At 44.1% G+C, this 20,080-nt stretch overlaps 2 protein-coding genes across 4 annotated transcripts in view; one reads left to right on the top strand and one right to left on the bottom strand.

Moving 5' to 3' along the window:
• LOC145411467 (lipoma-preferred partner homolog) overlaps nucleotides 1-20,080 on the bottom strand; it is a 164,626-nt gene that overhangs the window by 7,498 nt on the left and 137,048 nt on the right. For 2 of the 3 annotated variants that reach the window (XM_080281514.1, XM_080281513.1), the window contains exon 5: nucleotides 19,621-19,741. The exons of the other annotated variant lie outside the window; for it this stretch is intronic. In XM_080281514.1, coding sequence (XP_080137640.1) covers nucleotides 19,621-19,741 — 121 coding nt within the window. The remainder of the gene's footprint in view (nucleotides 1-19,620; nucleotides 19,742-20,080) is intronic. 3 annotated transcript variants of the gene reach the window in all.
• On the top strand, nucleotides 2,167-5,879 carry LOC145411336 (uncharacterized). Its single transcript, XM_080281365.1, is given in 2 exon segments — nucleotides 2,167-2,847; nucleotides 3,378-5,879. Coding segments are annotated over 2 exon segments (3,183 nt in total).

The following is a 20,080-nucleotide window of genomic DNA, read 5'->3' as shown; positions in this document are numbered from 1 at the left end:
ACGAAGAGAGTGTATGTGAGTGAGGTGGAGAGGGAGGGGGAGGCCGAGGATGAGATGGAGAGATGGGGTGGAGAGGTATATGAGAGAGTGGGTGTGTGAGTTGGGAGCAGGGCAGTGAAATGGCGGGGGACAGGGCGACTTGGAGGCGATTTGTTTGTGGCCACCCCAAACGGGATTGAGGCGTCTGGCAATAGATAGAATAGATAGATAGACTAGTGGAGAAGGGAGAAAAAGTGAGCAGATGGAGAGAACAATTTAACGAATTGTTGAACATAGAGGATGGAAGTAATGCGAGTATAAGTGGCTGGGGAATGGCTGGGAGAAGGAGGGAGGTGAGAAGACAGGAAGAAATCAGTAGGATAGAAGTTGTGGAAGCAATGAAGAAAGTTAAATCGGGGAAAGCCCCAGGAATTGATGGAGTGTGTGGTGAAATGCTGAAGCATGAGGGAGAGATAGTAGTAGAATAGATGTGGAAGATGTGCAGATTGGCCTGGGAGGAAGGTAGAGTCCCGGAGGATTGGAAGTCAGGTATAATTATTCCCTTGTACAAAGGAAAAGGGGAAAAAGAAGTGTGTGGTAATCATAGGGGCATTTGTCTTCTTAGTATAACAGGAAAAATGTATGGTACAATACTTATTGACAGAGTTAGAGAAAGAACAGAGGAATTAGTTGGAGAACAGGGAGGCTTTAGGAAGGGAAGAGGTTGTGCAGATCAGATATTCATTCTTAGATCTTTAGTGGAAAAGTTTCTAGAGAAGGTAAAGAAGTTGTATGTGGCTTTCATGGATTTGGAGAAAGCACATGACAGGGTGGATAGACGAGGATTGTGGAAAGTGTTAAGAATATATGGAGTAGATGGGAAGTTGTTGAATGCTGTGAAGAATATGTATGATGATGCTAACGCTGCAGTGCGTGTGGATGGTGAACTAAGTGAATTTTTCTCTTTGAAGGCTGGGTTGAAACAGGGATGTGTCATGTCTCCATGGTTGTTCAATCTGTACATGGATGGGGTAATAAAAGAGGTACAAGGTAGGCTAGTGGATGTTGGAGTGGCCTTGGTGAGAGAGGGTAGTGTTTGGAAACTCCCTGTACTGTTGTTTGCAGATGATACTGTGTTGTTGAGTGAAGTCGAAGGGGAGCTGCAAGGCTTGGTGGATGAGTTGGGAGAGTGTGTAAGAAATGGAATCTAAAGGTGAATGTAGGGAAGAGTAAAGTGATGGTCTTTGAGAGAGGTGAAGTCAGTGAATGTACAGCTTGGTTGGATGGTGAGGAACTGGAAAATGTGAGTACGTTTAAGTACTCATGTAATGTGATGTGATGAGTAAGGATGGAGGTTTGGAGGGTGAAGTGCTTGAAAGGGTACAGCAGGGAAGAAAGGTTGCTGGTTCCTTGAAAGCAATGATAAGAAACAGGGAAGTGAGCATGGAAGTGAAAAAGTTACTACATGACAGTATTGTGATACCAACTCTAACGTATGGAAGCGAAGCTTGGACGTTGTTGGAAGGACACAAGTCAAGAGTGAGAGCAGTGGAAATGAGTTATTTGAGAGGAGCCTGTGGAGTCACATGGAGAGACAGACTGACGAATGAAGATATAAAGAAGCGTTGTGGTGTGGATGTGGATGTGATAGGAAGCGTTATGAGGAACACACTGAGGTGGTTTGGCCATGTGGAGAGGATGGAGGGTGAAAGATTGACAAAGAGAGTGTATATGAGTGAGGTGGAGGGGGGAAGAGGGAGGGGGAGGCCGAGGATGAGATGGAGGGATGGGGTGTGTTATGTCTATGTCATGCTATGTCTATGTCATGCTATGTCTATGTCATGCTATGTCTGTCATGCTATGTCTATGTCACGCTATGTCTGTCATGCTATGTCTATGTCACGCTATGTCTGTCATGCTATGTCTGTTAAGTTGGTGCTTATCCTAGAGGTGGTAATAATGCCATTTGCCCTTTTTCCCATTTTATGTATATTTAGGAAAAGAATTCATCCTGTGTCGAACTTTGTTCGAATCTGTCAGTTATCAAACCGACCTGATGAAAGGGTTGGCTGTTTATTAACGAGGCAGTGAGAATAAAACCAGCAGTCGAAGAGGTTGTCTTCCTCCTTCCCTTGCCTGTGCCCAGACTTTATTACAAGCTATCTAGGCATTCTCTCGCAACTTATGATGGACGGAAGTGATAGTGGCAAACCGGCATCGTCAACCTCAGCCCGAGGAGACAGCCTTACGACGGAACTTCGTCTGATCCCGGAATTTGACGGTACTTCGCACTCGGTGGTAGAGTGGATCGAAAAGCTGGAGCTGGTTTGTCGGCTACGAGGGATCTCTGATCTACACACCGTTGTGCCACTGCGACTCATAGGCGGGGCTTTCTCTGTTTATCAGCAGCTCAGCAGCGTAGACAAGGGGAACTTCGACACCATAAAGGATGCACTCACCTCGGTATTTGCTGCAGACAAGTTTGTTGCCTATGAGCAGTTTGTGGACCGTAGGCTGCGTGATGGCGAGTCTGTTGACGTGTACTTGGCTGACCTGCGCCACCTGGCTACACGATTTGGAGGAATGACCGACGCCGGTCTATGTTGTGCTTTTTTAGCTGGTCTTCCAGAAGCTGTTCGCCACATTCTGAGAGCTGGTTCACGCATGGAAACTATGGATATTAACCAACTTCTGAACCGTGCTCGAGCTGTTCTAGCTGATAATTACCTCGATGATGGGGCATCAGCACAACCAGCCGGCTCCAGACAGCACACAGTGGCTCCTGCATTAGTTGGTGTTGGTGGTGTGCGCTGCCATTCCTGTAACCAGCCGAACCACTACGCTCGTGACTGCCAGGCTGGACGCAGTGTGCGCAGAGGTAGAGGTGGGCGAGGTAATGTGCGCTGCTTCAGATGCGGGGGACGAGGCCACATCGCTACCTCATGCCCTTTGGGAAATGGATCAGGAGAGGTGGAACCAGCGCCAGCCTCCTCTCCAGACCGTCAGTGAGAGGTGCTTTACCAGTGACTCGCTTGGTTGTTGATGGAAAGAACTGTGATGCCCTGGTAGACACCGGCTGTACTCAGAGTATTGCACACGTTTCCATGTGCTCTCGCTGGACCAAAGGAAATATCAGTGTGAGGACAGTAAGCGGTGAGCTTTATATGTGTATGGGAACAGGTGTGGTAACAGTCCAGCTATTGTCAGGAGTGTCCGTGTCTGTGAATGTGATTGTAGTGCCTTCCAAGCCGCTTAATTTTGACTTTATTCTGGGCATGAACGGTGTTGAAGCCCTGCAGGGAGTGACAGTGCATTCACTGGACAAAGTGCAATTTGGTATTGAGGAGGTGCAGGCTTCAGCCGTGACAGTACCTACCATACAACGAAATATTGTCGAGAGGGATTTTGAAGTAACATATGACAGTGCAGCTAAAAAGTGGACAGTGTTGTGGAACTGGCGTGATAACTCAGAGCCTCCACGACTACTGAATACTGTCTCTGAATACAGGGTGCCGAATGAAGCTCGAAAAGAATATGAAAATGAACTGTGTGAATGGATTAAGGACGGATGGCTGGTTCCATACAACGAGAGTATACATGGCCCTGTGAAAGGAACTATCCCTCTGATGGCTGTCGTGCAGCAAAACAAGAAAAAAGTACGCCCTGTCCTTGATTTTCGTGAGTTGAATGCCCATCTTAATTTGCACACAGCTGAAGCGGAAGTCTGCACTGAGAAGATACGGGAGTGGCGCAGGCGTGGACAGAGGGTCGCTCTCATTGACTTGCACAAGGCTTACCTACAGATACACATTCACAGATCGCTATGGTCGTCCCAGACAGTGGTGTTCCGTGGGAGACATTACTGTTTGACTAGACTGGGCTTTGGACTGAACATCGCACCACTAGTATTGAAGGAGGTCCTGAGTTGTGTGTTGAGCATGGACGAGAAGATAAACCGCGCCACTTCACCATACCTGGACGATATTCTGGTGGACGAAAGTGTGGCGAGTGCAGCAGAAGTGGAATGTCACCTCAGTCGTCACGGCCTGCTCTGCAAACCTCCCGAGATTGTGTCTGAAGGAGCTCGTGTGCTGGGCATTAGAGTCTGGGGGGAGCACGATCGTCTCGTCTGGAAGCGTGATAACGGCGTTGGCAAGCTACCTGAAAAGCTGACTAGGCGGACAGTGTTTTCACTCTGCGGGCAGCTAACGAGTCACCTTCCTGTTTGTGGCTGGTTGCGAGTGGCGGCGTCGTACATTAAAAGACGGGCCAATGAGGTCACGACTACGTGGGACGACGAGATTAATGACCTCAGTTTGCACTCGATGCTTGCGGACACGTTGGAGCGGGTGAAGAACTCAGACCCAGCCCGAGGACGATGGGATGTGGCGGGAGACGAAGCTATACTATGGGTAGATGCAAGTTCACTCGCATTGGGAGCTGTGTTGGAGGTGAAAGGTGAAGTTATTGAAGACTCGTGTTGGTTACGACGGGACGAGTGCTCTCACATTAATCTTGCGGAGCTGGACGCTGTTATTAAGGGGATAAATCTTGCAATCTCCTGGAAGATGAAACAGCTGACTCTTATGACTGACTCAAGAACTGTGTTCCACTGGATCGCGGATGCTCTCTTAGGAAAATCTCGTTTGAAGACTAGAGCCTCCAGTGAAATGTTGATCCGTAGGCGCCTAGAGACTTTTAAATCTATCATCGTCGAGTATAATCTGTGTCTGGAAGTAAAGTTTGTCTCTTCTACTGAAAACAAAGCAGATGCGCTAACACGAGTACCGAAGAGGTGGATGGCACTAGCAAATGGGCAGACAAGCTGTGCAGCTGTTGCCAGTGTTTCAGACAGGGACATCGTTAACATTCATGAAACCAGCGGGCATCCCGGCATCAAGCGTACACTGTACTTCTGCAGAAGGCTCTATCCTACGGTTCAGAGGCAGCAGGTTCGCAGTGTTCTTCAGAGTTGTCAAGAATGTCAATCCTTTGATCCGGCACCAGAGAAGTGGAAGAAAGGGGAGTTGGGGGTTTCAGAGATCTGGAGCAGAGTTAGCATGGACGTCTGACATGTCAGAAACCAACACTATCTGACGCTCATCGACTGCGGGACAACACGTTATGCCATCTGGAAAAGACTCAGGCGGCAAGATGTCATCAGTGTTGTTGAACAGCTAGAGTCTGTGTTTTATGAACGTGGAGCACCTAAGGAGCTATTAACTGACAATGCTGCCAGCTTCCGTAGCTCAACGATCAAAGAGTTCGCCAGGCGTTGGGGTATGGTCATCAGGTATCGGTGTGCCAGCGCTCCATCTGGTAATGGAATATCAGAGAGAAATCATCGAACCGTGAAAACTATACTGGCACGGAAAGGCTGTTCCGTAGCTGAAGCAGTGTACCGCTACAATGTTATGCCACGAGGTGATGATGCCTCATCTGCCCCTGCCAACCAGATATTTAGATACGAGGTCAGACTGCTGGGTATCGATGGAGTAACTCTGCAAGATCAGCCGGTGGAAGAACAACATCGCTTCAGCGTCGGTGATCGTGTATGGATCAGGCATCCCAGCAGACGCTGCGATTCTCGAAGCACAGAGGGCACAGTAACACGAGTTGTATCTGCCCAGAACGTCGAGGTGGATGGTATGCCTCGTCATGTGCGTGACCTAAGGCTGGCAACATCGCTGTCTACTGCCCCAGAGGATTCACTAGCTGAAGAAAGCCCTGAATCAGAAACAGAAGATGATTTGCTAATCGATGTGAGAGGTCCTTTGAATGAGTCTACGTCAAGTGATACGTCAAGTGAAGACGAAGTAGATAGTCCAGGGAGACCACTGCCCCGTCGAGGTTCTAAGGAGCGCCGTCCAGTACGGCCGTTCCAATATAGTGATCTTTAGAAGATCAGGGGGGAGTGTTATGTCTATGTCATGCTATGTCTATGTCATGCTATGTCTATGTCACGCTATGTCTGTCATGCTATGTCTGTCATGCTATGTCTGTTAAGTTGGTGCTTATCCTAGAGGTGGTAATAATGCCATTTGCCCTTTTTCCCATTTTATGTATATTTAAGAAAAGAATTCATCCTGTGTCGAACTTTGTTCGAATCTGTCAGTTATCAAACCGACCTGATGAAAGGGTTGGCTGTTTATTAACGAGGCAGTGAGAATAAAACCAGCAGTCGAAGAGGTTGTCTTCCTCCTTCCAGGGTGGAGAGGTATATGAGAGAGGGGGGTGTGAGTTGGGAGCAGGACAGTGAAATGGCGGGGGACAGGGTGACGTGGAGGCAATTTGTTTGTGGCCACCCCAAACGGGATTGAGGCGTCTGGCAATAGATAGACATACTGTTATGGTACCAGAAACACACACAGGCATAGTTAGATTAACAGAAAGTGATAAAACAGGCACAATAAGGAAGAAACATGTACCACGTGGATCTGAGATGGGCTTGAAGAAAAGGTTTCTAAGGCTAGAGGGTGGACAGTTAGAAATTTCCACCAACTAGGATTATCTCCTTGTGTAGGGTCTCATCTTTGAATCCCTCAAAACCATCAAAAACCACACACTGCACCATTATATGTGGTACTACCTTAACCCCTAACCCGCTGGTTGTTTTGGCTCGACTTGCGTGTCCTGCGGGGATATTCGCGCTCCGACAGACTCTCTAAAAATATATGTCAAAAATCAGTTATTAGTTCTAGAATATTAAAATTATATATGCATATGGCACATACCTTCAGCTTTCTCCTGGGATGTTTGGTGAGCCTTCGTCGAGTACCGTAGGACTTGTGGAGACCTCTGAAGTTGGGTAACGAAGTATCCACTTTACACTTCCCGACAACCCGTACTATGATTAACCCTTACACCGCGGGCTTGTTTTGCTTTGACTTGCGGCTCCCGCGGGCATATTCGCGCTTCAACAGACTCTCTAAAAATATTTGCCAAAAATCAGTCATTAGTCCTAGAATATTAAAATCACATATACTTATGGCACATACCTTCAGCTTTCTCCTTGGGTGTTTGTTGAACCTTCGTCGGGTACCGTAGGACTTGTGGAGACCTCTGAAGTTGGGTAACGAAGTCTCCACTTTACACTTCCCGACAACTCGTAATATGATTACCACAGCCTGATATTATCACTAGAAACACTAATCTATGATTCTCAAATAGTTTGGAATCCATACTCCCCCAAAAAAACACTGTGAAAGCAATGAAAATTACGAGGGCGTATGACCATCCCACTTCCGATCGTTCGCCGTTAGTGTTGTCTATTATTCATAAAAACACTCACAGTTCATATTTCTGTTACTATATAACACTTACATATATCTACAGTCTTTATCCATAAGTTTCCTTCAGTAATAGTAGTTTATTGTCACTGTAGGGATTCAATTTCTTTCAGTAAAATACGTAGCATTCACTTTCTCGTCCTGTATACTAGCACTGAGAGTGAATGTCACTTTCACCTTCACTCTCATAACTCATAGTATTCATACATGCTAGAGTGAAACTTTCACTTTCATTACTCATAGTATATATATTCGTATTCTTATAATACCACTCATTTACATTTCTATTTACGTTCTCTACTTTATTTACATTATTTAAAATTTCTCATTTCTATTTTATTTACACTGTGTTATGCACTGTCACTTGAAGTAACTTATAAACTATTTTCCACTGTTCACTTATATTTACATTCATTGCTTTCTTGCTGTTTACACATTATTTACACTTTATTTACAATTCCACTTGCACTGTTTTACTCAATAAAAAGATCATAGTCACTCTTTATCAATTGTCAGCCCTTTACCTCTTTCCACACGAGGTTTAGTAGGGGGTAAAGGTCACAGGGCCCTTTGCATGGGGCTATAAAGTGACGGAAGTTAGCAGGAGCAAATCAGACATCCTCCCACTTTCAAAGATGACAGTGAACTGATAGTGGTGGCCTCCTGCCACCTGGCTAGGGTAGGTCCAATACTACCAACTTCAGCCCTACGAGACCTGCTAATATATAGCAATGAAACGATTGGCAGGAAACCAAGACAATACATAATAAATTAGGTAATTCCAGGTGAATGTAAATATCACTTAGGGTTCTCCCTTCTCTCCTTATATGTATATTTATTACGAAAATAGATTATACGGCATATTTCAAGGGGAAATAAACAGCGAAAATTAGCGAACGAGTGCATGTGAGGTGTTGTCAGGTGATAGTTAGCCAATTCCAGGTGTATGGCACTATCACTTACCTTATTTCTTTTTTGTATATATTATTTGGTATAAGAATAGGGCATAGGGCTTATTTCAATGGATGAAATCAGTGGAAAATTCCATGGAAGATTTATTTAGCGCAGAATACAGTGTGGTGGCCTGCAATAATTAGGTAGTTCCAGGTGAATGTAAATATCACTTAGGCTTCTCCCTTCCTGTCTTATATATATTTTCATTACGAAAATAGATTATACGGCATATTTCAAGGGGAAATAAAAAGCGAAAATTAGCGAACGAGTGCACATGAGGTGTTGTCAGGTGATAATCAGCCAATTCTAGGTGTATGGCACTCTCACTTACCTTATTTCTTTCTTGTATATATTATTTGGTAAAAGAATAGGGCATAGGGCTTATTTCAATGGATGAAATCAGTGAAAAATTCCAGGGAAGATTTACTTAGCGTAGCACGGCCGGGCAGGCGAGAGGATAGGGTAATGCAGGGGAGGTAGGGAGGGGAGTCAAGAACGGGGAGAAATGGCTAAATTGTCAACAATGGATGGGAGTACAGATGAGATTAGGAGTGCAGACTAGTGTTGGACATTGGGAGTACTGATAGATGATACAAGCCACCACTTCAAAGCCCGGGCAAATTCAAAATAACACAGAATCACAAAAGTGTCATCCCACGGTAGGATCCCTTGCTCCCAAGCGTCACGAAAGTGACACCCCACGGTTAAGGGGTTAACACAGCCTGATATTATCACTAGTAACACTATTCTATGATTTTCAAATAGTTTGGAATCCATACTCCAAAAACAAAAACACTGTAAAAGCAATGAAAATTACGAATGCGTATGACCTTCCCACTTGTGCTCATTCACTGCTGATATTCTGTCATTTGTTATTCATAAAAACACTCACATTTTATATTCCTATTACTATATAACACTTATATATATCTTCAGTCTTTATCCATAAGTTTCCTTTAATAATAGTAGTTTATTGTCACGGCAGGCATTCAATTTCTATCTATCTATCTATCTATTGCCAGACGCCTCAATCCCGTTTGGGGTGGCCACAATCAAATCGCCTCCACGTCGTCCTGTCCCCCGCAATTTCACTGCCCTGCTCCCAACTCACACTCCCCTCTCTCATATACCTCTCCACTCCATCCTTCCATCTCATCCTTGGCCTCCCCCTCCCTCTTCCCCCCTCCACCTCACTCACATACACTCTCTTCGTCAGTCTTTCACCCTCCATCCTCTCCACATGGCCAAACCATCTCAGTGTGTTCCTCATAACACTTCCTATCACAACCACATCCACACCACAACGCTCTCTTATATCCTCATTTGTCAGCCTGTCTCTCTATGTGACTCCACAGGCTCCTCTTAAATAACTCATTTCCATTGCCCTCAATCTTGACTTGTGTCCTTCCAACAACGTCCAAGCTTCACTTCCATACGTCAGAGTTGGTATCACAATACTGTCATGTAGTAACTTTTTCACTTCCATGCTCACTTCCCTGTTTCTTATCACTGCTTTCAAGGAACCAGCAACCTTTCTTCCCTGCTGTACCCTTTCAAGCACTTCACCTTCCAAACCTCCACCCTTACTCATCACACTACCCAGGTACTTAAACGTACTCACAGTTTCCAACTCCTCACCATCCTTTTTCAGTAAAATACTTAGAGAGCCACGGTTTCACTTTGACTGTCATAACTTCAAGTATTTGTACTCATATTCTTATATTACTAATTATTTACATTTCTATTTACATTTTCTATTGTATTTTCAACATTTACACTTCTATTTTACTTACACTATGTAATGCACTGTCACTTGCAGTAACTTATACAACTATATTACACTGTTCCATTACATTTATATACATCCACTGCTTTCACTTGTTATTTACACATTATTTACATTTTCCACTTGCACTTTTAGAACTGCTTCAGGCTGTGGTATTCATAGAAGCAGGTAATGCAGAGGGGAACCTGGCATTCAGCGCACTGCCAAGAGGTGCGTTTGTGCTCAAGTGTGCGTCGGGTGGTATGTGAACACACCTGGCACCTGCGGATCGCAGCCTTCCTCTTGGTTATGGCAGGCATTTGCACCAGTCTGTGCCGATCCATGTACGTCCTCTGCTCAAGTCTGTCAGGAAGTCTTACAGCATGGCGCCTTGAGTTGCTGCTGTCACCCTACCATATCTCTCAAGCAGCTGCTGAACACAAGTCCTGGCGAACAACCTCAGGGAGAAGGACTGGGGTGGCTTTACCTTCATCTTGTACAGGATGAAGGCGTTCAGCATCATCATGTCTATGAGATGCAGAAAAACTTTCCTGTACCACCTAGTATTCTTCCTGAGGCAGTCGATCTCTCCAATCATCATGTCGGACTTGTCCACCAGCCGCATGTTGATATTATAGTCTATGACAGCATCAGGTTTTCTCACAGGTTCGCCTGTCCTACAGTTGACATTCCCACTGTCTTTCATTTCTCCTTTGTGTACAGTGGTGAGCATGTGCACGACCCTCTTGTCATGCCACCATACTGCCAGCATCTTCTCAGACTTGCGTAGGTGCATGTCTCCTCGCTGCGAGTGTCCTGCCTCTTGGAATTTGGGGAAGTAGGCATGATTGCTCTTCACAGTGCCACAGGAGCCAATGCCGCGAACTGAAAGATATTTAACAAATTTCAGTGCTGTATAATAATTGTCAGTATACAGCACATGATTCCCACCAAAATACCTTTCAAGCAGCACTTTCACTACACAGCCTAAGAAGCCAAGGGGGTGTGCTTTGTCCAGATCGACAGTCCTGGCTGAATAGATGACGAAGTCAAGGATGTACCCCGTCTTACAGTCGCACAGTACAAAGAACTTGATTCCAGAGCGATGGCGTTTGCTTGGAATGTATTGTACAAACCTAAGACGTCCTCTGAACAAAACCAAGTATTCGTCTATGACAACCTTCTGAAAGGGGTGGAAGAACAACATAAACTTATCCTACATTCTGCTCAGAATCTCCCAGATCTTCCAGAGTGGGTCGGTTTGGGAAGGTACATCATTGCTGGCGAAGTGCAGGTTTCCCATGATGTTCCAGAAGCAATCTCTGGCCATGTACTTATTGAAGGTGGGTGAGGGTAGTAAGGGGTCCATGGACCAGTATTCTTCCAACTCATGCTTCTTTGAGTGTGACATGAGAAGCATGTGGGTGAAGAACACATACAGCTCTTGCACTCCCAGCACAGTCCACTGTTTCATCTCTGCTGCACCTGCACCACTTGCAGCACATTGTGATTCGTACCTGTTTGTCTCATCACATATGTGCTGCATGACTTCGTCATCGAGGAAGGCCAAAAGGAAGTCCACACACTCAGCATCCTCGTCAAGAGTGAAGGCAGGCTGTATCCCTGAGGAACTCTCGTCAAAATGAAGATGTTCAGGGATGAAACTGGAACCTTCCATCCACATGAAGGCGTCCAGGATTCCCTGTCGTGGCGGTGTAGGGTGGGTTAGGGTGGAGAGTGGCTGTGAGGTGGACTGGGCTGTTTCAAGATCACTCTCACTGACCCTACGTTGCCGTGTAGCACTAGCAGCCCTTACTGTACTTGCTACTCTACTTTTACGACGAGTCAGGGATTAACCTCTTCCCCTACGGCCGGCCTTCACTGTAGATGCTGGTGGAGACTCCGACGATGAAGACTCAGGAGAAAATTCCGCTGAAGATGAGGAAGAAATTAGTGAAGTGGGGCAGGGGGAGCGGGGAGGTGATTCACCTCGGGACTCATGGCGGGCTGGGTCACGCAGGGCCATTGTTCCCGGGCTAACCCGCTGCCGTTTCACTCCCTTCCCAAATTCCTTCCCTTGCTGCACTATGGGCTCCTTTCCCTTGGAGCTAGGGATAACTTGGGACACTGAAGCACTCGTACTAGGAGTTTCTGTAATGATTTCCTCCCTAGGCTCATCACACAATTCACCTGAAGGATCAAAGTCACTATCCATCATTATCATACATAATTCTGCCAGTTCACGTTCCATTGCCGGGTCACTAAGTCCTTTACTGCCTCCCACACGAGTTTTTCTAGGGGTAAAGGTCACAGGGCCCTTTGCAATGGGCGCAGAAGCGGCGGAAATGGCAGGGCGGGAGTGCGACATGGTTTCACCTCAGAGGACGACAAGTAAAACTAATTCCCGCAGTGTATATGGGCAGGCAAGGGTTGACAAGGTCAATAGGGTGACAGCTGCTAATTTACATGCTATGAAATGATTGGTAGGAAACAAGGGGTAATTACTGGGGGAAATTAGCGAACGAGTGCATGTGAGGTGTTGTCAGGTGATAATTAGCAATTCCAGGTGTATGGCACTATCACTTACCTTATTTCTTTTCTGTATATATTATTTTGTATAAGAAAAGGGCATAGGGCTTATTTCAATGGATGAAATCAGTGGAAAATTCTGGGGAAGATTTGCTTAGCGCAGTATGGCCGGGCATGTGAGAGGAGAGGGTAATGGAGGGGAGGTAGGGAGGGGAGTCCAGAACAGGGAAAAATGGCTAAATTGTCAACAATGGTTGGGAGTACAGATGAGATTAGGAGTGCTGACTAGTGTTGGCCATTGGCAGTACTGATAGATGATACAAGCCACCACTTGTGAGCCTGGGAGAATTCAAAATAACACAGAATCATAAAAGTGACGCCCCGCGGTATGATCCATTGCGCCCACGCGTCATGAGAGTGATGCCCCACAGTTAAGGGGTTAATACAAGGATGTTAAAAGGATAACTCAGCTTCTTCCCCACCTTGGCACATGTGGTACTATCTTAATAACAGGATTTGTTGCCCTCAACAAACCCCCTCTTACACCATAAATAGGGTACCTAACACTCTCAAAACTCTTCCCAATCCACCCTATCAAAAGCCTTCTCCAAGTCCATAAACGCAACATACAGCCTCTTATTCTTTGCAATATACTTCATTAAAGATCTCACAGTAAACACTGGGTAAATAAATCCCCTACCTTTTAATAAGTTAAAAGTATTACTTTTAATGTTGTGTTCCTCACTCTAGAAATAACCCTATCTAGGATCCTAAATGTTTTACTTCACACATTTAAGCACAGTAATCCAAGTGTAGATCTTTGTTAATCATGACTCCTACATCTATCTATCTATTTATCTATCTATAGCCAGATGCCTTCGTTCCTTAAGAAAAGGTCAGAAACTAATTGCCTCTGTGGTGCCGTGTCACCTGCCATTTTGATGCCCTCCCCCCACCTTACACCCATAAGCGTAGCAAGTTCAGTTAGGGGGGCAAGGGGAATCTTGCCCAAAATTGCTCCTCTTGCCCAAATCCATATCGAGACATAAGATATTTTGGTTCTGTTTTTCACCTTGCATGGTACTCTTACTCAGTTTCATGCTAATGACTATATTTCTCCCATGTGACTGGCTATGTTCCTGATGAAAAACCAAAAGTAATCTAATCGTGAATAGCCACTGGCGTCAATACAATCGTATACAACTTTATTTTTTTCAGACATTAAGTATTTGCCTGCATAAAGCTGTGTTATTTTTGTCAATGTAGCAAGAAATTTTACATGAAGGGGATTTCTAGCACCCTGGCCCAAAGAGGATTTTACCACAAACTCTGCCCAAAGGCAGAGTTCCCTGTCACCCCCAGGGAGGTACTGTTGGGGTTATGGGGCTTACAGCACCACAAATGTTGGGCAGTGGGGTTGCCACATCCCTACACCTAGAAAGAGGGTGTGGTGTGTAAAGTGCGTGTGGTGTTGAGTAGATAGTTAGAGAAAAATGTATTGGGAGAGCATGCTGGTCTCCTACTCTCCGTGTTAATGAAACACTGAAAAAAAAAAATCAGCAAAGGGGGATGGACAGGAACTATGCTGAGGGGTGGTGAAATGGAAGTTCCAGTTCTTCCTAACACCAGCTTACCATCACCCTCAGGAGTACTACCCTGATTGGCTGGTGCTACAGCTTCCTTCCTAAAAAATGGTAATTGGCAAAATAAAAACAAAAGAGGTCCTTGAAAGTTACATTTGCTGACAGGAATGCAGAACACAACCATCTTAGGTGGGTTAATTCAGTAACATATATGTATCTGAAGAAAGCAGGAACATTAACATCACAGATCAAGTGCATTTGCTTTGCAAATACAAGTAATAATTATCATTCATTACGAATATATATATACAGTACATCCTTCAACTTTGCGAATTTTAACTTTGCGATTCGCCAATTTTGCGAGATAGTTTCAAAAGTCATGTATTTTTTAACATTTATGAACTTTGCGAGGTCGAGTGGTGGGAGAGTTGTCTTCCCGCACTACTTTGCCACGCGGAGTAGTGACGTCATGGTTCACTGGGCGTACTGCACCTCCTAGTTCAGTGGTCTGCTCCCCCGCCACGTTTGTTTGCACCTGTTCCCAACCAAGGTCACTGACCCTCACAATTTCGTGGTGCTCCTCGCAATATCCCAGCAGTCTAACCTTGCGCGACTGTTATCATGGCACCAACAGGTAAGAAGAACAAGAAAATAAGTTTGGAGACCAAATTGAAAATGATTGAAAGGAAAAAAGCAGGTAAAGGTAACTCTGCTATAGGTCGGAAGTTTGGTGTTTTTATGTTTCTTACCTATGATGTTTTCTTATTAATATTACTGTACAGTACATCAGTTCATGTTTGTTTCATTTATCATCGTAAAATTAAGAGGTAGAGTCGAGAGAATGAGTGGGAAATACTGCTTACCTTGGGGTGATGTCAACCACTTTGCTTATAATTCATATATTTGTTTCAATTTTGCGAATTTTGATTGTGCAAGGGTTTTTGTCGACCATATTCTCGCAAAATTGGAGGAAGGACTGTGTATATATATATATATATACAGTAATCACTCTAATATCCGGACACCCAATATCCGTACATCCCCACTATCCGGACATAAGAATGTTTCATACTGTACTTTTTTCCATATTATACTTACCTCATTTCACTCTTTAATGTCCTTTATTGGTGTGAATAGGGTGTTAAGAGCTATGCATGTGCAGTAGGAAGGTGTTTTTCTGAGTTAGGCTAGGTTAGGGTCCATAAGTACCAGTCCAGGAGCCAGTCACCAGAATGTTTATTATTAAATGAACCTACTTCTAAACTCTCATTTTATGTTTCTTTTGCATTTATTTCAGTCATTTATGTGCCTTATTGGTGTGATTTGGGTCTTAAATAGGTGCTATGCATGTCCAGAGGGAGTTGTATAGGTGTTTCTCTGAGTTCGGGTCCATAAGTACAAGTCCATAAGCTGGGGCCCAATATCCGGACAGAACCAATATCCGGACCTACCTATGGCTCTATTACGTCGGATATTGGAGTGATTACTGTATATATATATTATACTTTATACGAATCATAATAGCAGCTATTGGAATCATCTTGCTACCATTAACTGGTCTTCACTGTAAGTTATTCAATACTTGAAACATAATCAGTTTCATTATTTGGGAATGAAACACATGCACATGATAAGAAGCAACATGTTGTGCTAAAGCTGTGCAACGAAGAGTACAAGAACTAGATAATCGCACTCAATACTCTGAAAATATGTCTGCTGCTTAACTGGCACTTACTGTATATTTTTATAATTAAGAGACAGAGTTGAGTTGGCATCATGCAACCCATCACCTAACTAGACAGGAGACACCAATAGCTGAAAACCCATCACCTAACTAGACAGGAGACACCAATAGCTGAATGGAAGTTCAATATGATTTGGATTTGGGCCTACAAGCAACAACCTTTCCCAGGAGGACTTGATAATCAATATTACATATGTGGTCTTTCAACCAATGTTTAGTCCTTTCACAACGTTTGTAAAGCTCTGTAATGCTCTCCAATACACTATAGCAACTAATTCGATACACCTCTCTCCTCAGCGCTATACAGTATAATTAACAACCCTAAGATTACTAAGGAATCCCAATAAACTACAATTACTGGAGTAAGCAAAACCAAGCCCAAGGAGAAAATAGTATCATATACAGGCAGGAATTTTGTCAATGTCAATTTCATGTAATTAGAAATTCACCAGATTTCACACAAATGCTTGAATCAGTACCTACACTACAAGCTGTAAACAGTCAGTCAACACACTGTGGTGCTTCACTTACACAGAAATATATAAAATACACTACAAGTTTAAAGAAATTGGCTATCTACATCATACTGTGTCAGAAGAACTGGCAGCTCTAGATCAGTAAGGTACACTGACACCACAAGGGTCTTACCATGTCACAGTATTCAACCCAGAGGATATGCTTGCTCAAAGCAAGTGTAGGGCTACCAACTCAGTGGGAACCAATATTGCTAAAACAACTCAATGTCTCTAAAAATAATGCCAAAGCAGCCAGAAGTCGCCGAATTAGATTTAAAATGTGCCAATTACTGAATGAATTCACATGAGACCGCACAAAAGACGTGAATTTATGATTTAAAAGTTTGTAATATACTGTACTTCATAATCATTTATGGGTTCACATAACGCAACGAAAATGCACCAAACAATATTAGAACAACCAAGTCAAGAGAGGTTAATATCTATCTATCTATTGCCAGACGCCTCAATCCCATTTGAGATGGCCACAAACAAATCGCCTCCACGTCGCCCTGTCCCTTGCCATTTCACTGCCCTGCTCCCAACTCACACACCCCCCTCTCACATACCTCTCCACCCCATCCCTCCATCTCATCCTTGGCCTCCCTCTCCCCCCCTCCACCTCACTCACATACACTCTCTTCATCAGTCTTTCAACCTCCAACCTCTCCACATGGCAAAACCACTTCAGTGTGTTCCTCCTAATGCTTCCTATCACATCCACATCAACACCACAACGATCCTTTATAACCTCACTTGTCAGCCTGTCTCTCCACGTGACTCCACAGACTCCTCTCAAATAACTCATTTCCACCGCTCTCACACTTCACTTGCATCCTTCCAACAACGTCCAAGCTTCACTTCCATACGTTGGAGTTGGTATCACAATACTGTCATGTAGTAACTTTTTCACTTCCATGCTCACTTCCTTGTTTCTTATCACTGCTTTCAAGGAACCAGCAACCTTTCTTCCCTGCTGTACCCTTTCAAGCACTTCACCCTCCAAACCTCCATCTTTACCCATTACACTACCCAAGTACTTAAACATAATCACATTTTCCAATTCCTCACCATCCAACCTCGCTATACATTCACTGACTTCACCTCTCTCAAAGACCATCACTTTACTCTTCCCTACATTCACCTTTAGATTCCGTTTCTTACACACTCTCCCAAACTCATCCACCAAGCCCTGCAACTCCCCTTCGTCTTCACTCAACAACACAGTATCATCTGCAAACAATAGTACAGGGAGTTTCCAAACACTACCCTCTCTCACCAGGGCCACTCCAACATCCACTACCCTACCTTGTACCTCTTTTATTACCCCATCCATGTACAGATTGAACAACCATGGAGACATGACACATCCCTGTTTCAATCCAACCTTCAAAAAGAAAAATTCACTCAGTTCACCATCTACACGCACTGCAGCCTTAGCACCATCATACATATTCTTCACAGCATTCAACAACTTCCCATCTACTCCATATATTCTTAATACTTTCCACAATCCTTGTCTATCCACCCTGCCATATGCTTTCTCCAAATCCATGAATGCCGCATACAACTTCTTTCCCTTCTCTAGAAACTTTTCCACTAAAGATCTAAGAATGAATATCTGATCTACACAACCTCTTCCCTTCCTAAAGCCTCCCTGTTCTTCTCCCACTAATTCCTCTGTTCTTTCTCTAACTCTGTCAATAAATATCCTACCATACACTTTTCCTATTATACTAAGAAGACAAATGCCCCTATGATTACCACACACTTCTTTTTCCCCTTTTCCTTTGTACAAGGGAATAATTATACCTGACTTCCAATCCTCTGGAACTCTACCTTCCTCCCAGGCCAATCTGCACATCTTCCACATCCATTCTACTACTATCTCTCCCCCATGCTTCAGCATTTCACCACACACTCCATCAATTCCTGGGGCTTTCCCCAATTTAACTTTCTTCTTTGCTTCCACAACTTCTATCCTACTGATTTCTTCCTGTCTTCTCACCTCCCTCCTTCTCCCAGCCATTCCCCAGCCACTTATACTTGCATTACTTCCATCCTCTATGTTCAACAATTCCTTGAAGTGTTCTCTCCATCTGCTCACTTTTTCTTCCTTCTCCACTAGCAATCTACCATTTTTATCTTTCACTCCCCTGCTAACTTCACTTCCACCCTGTCTTACTCTCTTTACCTCTTTCCAGAGAATTTTCTTACAGTCCCTCCACTTTACACTCAAATTCCTTCCAAATTCCTCGTCCACTCTCTTCTTACTCTCTCTTAGTAATCTTTTCACCTCTGTCTTTCTTTCTGCATATAACTCTCTCTTCCGCCTCTCAACTTCTTCCACGCCCCTATTTCTCATCCAGTCATTGTATGCTTTCTTCTTTTGTGCCACAGCCTGTCTCACCTCTTCATTCCACCATGCTGTTCCTTGCACCCCACTCCGTCTTCTCTTCATCCCACACACCACATCACATGCTGCACATATTTCTTCTGTGAATATCCTGCACACATCTTCCACATCCCCCATCTGCTCCAATTCCTATTTGCCCAATCGTTCCTCCACTTCTCTCTTATATTCTGCCTTTTTCTCATGCTCTTGTAACCTTTCCACTCTCCTTGCAAATACTCCTTCTTCCCGTCCTTCCCTTCTTCTATTTCTCCATCTTATTTGAATCTTGATTCTGGCCACCACCAAGTAGTGGTCAGAAAGTCCACTCCCCCAACCTCTATATGCTCTTGCATCCATTACACATCTTCACATCCTTTCATCCACACATATAATCAATCAATGCCTTCCTTTCATTCAGTTCACCACCCACCCTTCTCATCACTCGCCATGTATACCTGTGGATCATTTTATGCCTGAAGAGGGTATTGGCTATCACCAACCCCCTCCCAGCACAAATGTCCACTAATATACAGGAACATATATGTTCGAATTTTTGGCGAGTTCTGCCCGAATGTAGCTCTTGACTGAAGACTGGGGGGGCAGCTGCCCCCACTGCCCCCCCACTTCCTACGCCTATGGTGATAAAGACGTAAGGAAATTCAGTTTCCCAAATAGGGAAACTGATCAGTGGAATGCATTATTGAGTGAAATTGTGTGTGCCAAAACAATTCATAAATTTAAGGATATGTATGATAAAAGTGATTTAATACACGGGACAGTACGAGCTTGACTCATTCCTATTAAGATACAATTAGGTAAGAACACACACACATCTCTAAGAAAGCAATCTAGTTAAGTGAAACTCACCTCACATTTGTAACAGTTGACATGGAAGGATCGGTCAAGGGCTACAACCCTCACAGTTTCATCCTTCCCTGGCTCTGGCATGATGGGCTCTTTACATACTGTACAGCGTGGTGCAAACTTTCTGTGAATGTACAGTTAATGGATAAAAGTTATTTTTCCAGAATTACTGTAATGATCAGTATGATACAGGTCTAAGTTCAATATTCAATTAACCCTATCAGGTTTCTGGGCCGGGCAGATTACGTCAGTGCTTGAGTCACATGTTCTTGTGCTGACCCACATCTCCATGCCACGATATTTTTCTTTGCTTGCTTTGTGTAAATAAACTTTTCAGGACAGAATGTTGGTTTTGGTGTCATTTTACACCTGAATAGCTGTAATTTATCACAGTAGGTTCAAAAAAGGAAAAAAAAGAAAAAAAAGCCAAAATGATGAGTTAAAGTTAGGCAAAAACCAAAAA

The sequence above is a fragment of the Coenobita brevimanus genome, chromosome 89 (assembly GCF_032717465.1).
Source record: "Coenobita brevimanus isolate Jiangsu-jjx chromosome 89, ASM3271746v2, whole genome shotgun sequence".
Classification (NCBI taxonomy): domain Eukaryota; kingdom Metazoa; phylum Arthropoda; class Malacostraca; order Decapoda; family Coenobitidae; genus Coenobita; species Coenobita brevimanus.
Note: the sequence above shows the minus strand (reverse complement) of the source record. Positions and strands in the feature narration are given on the sequence as shown.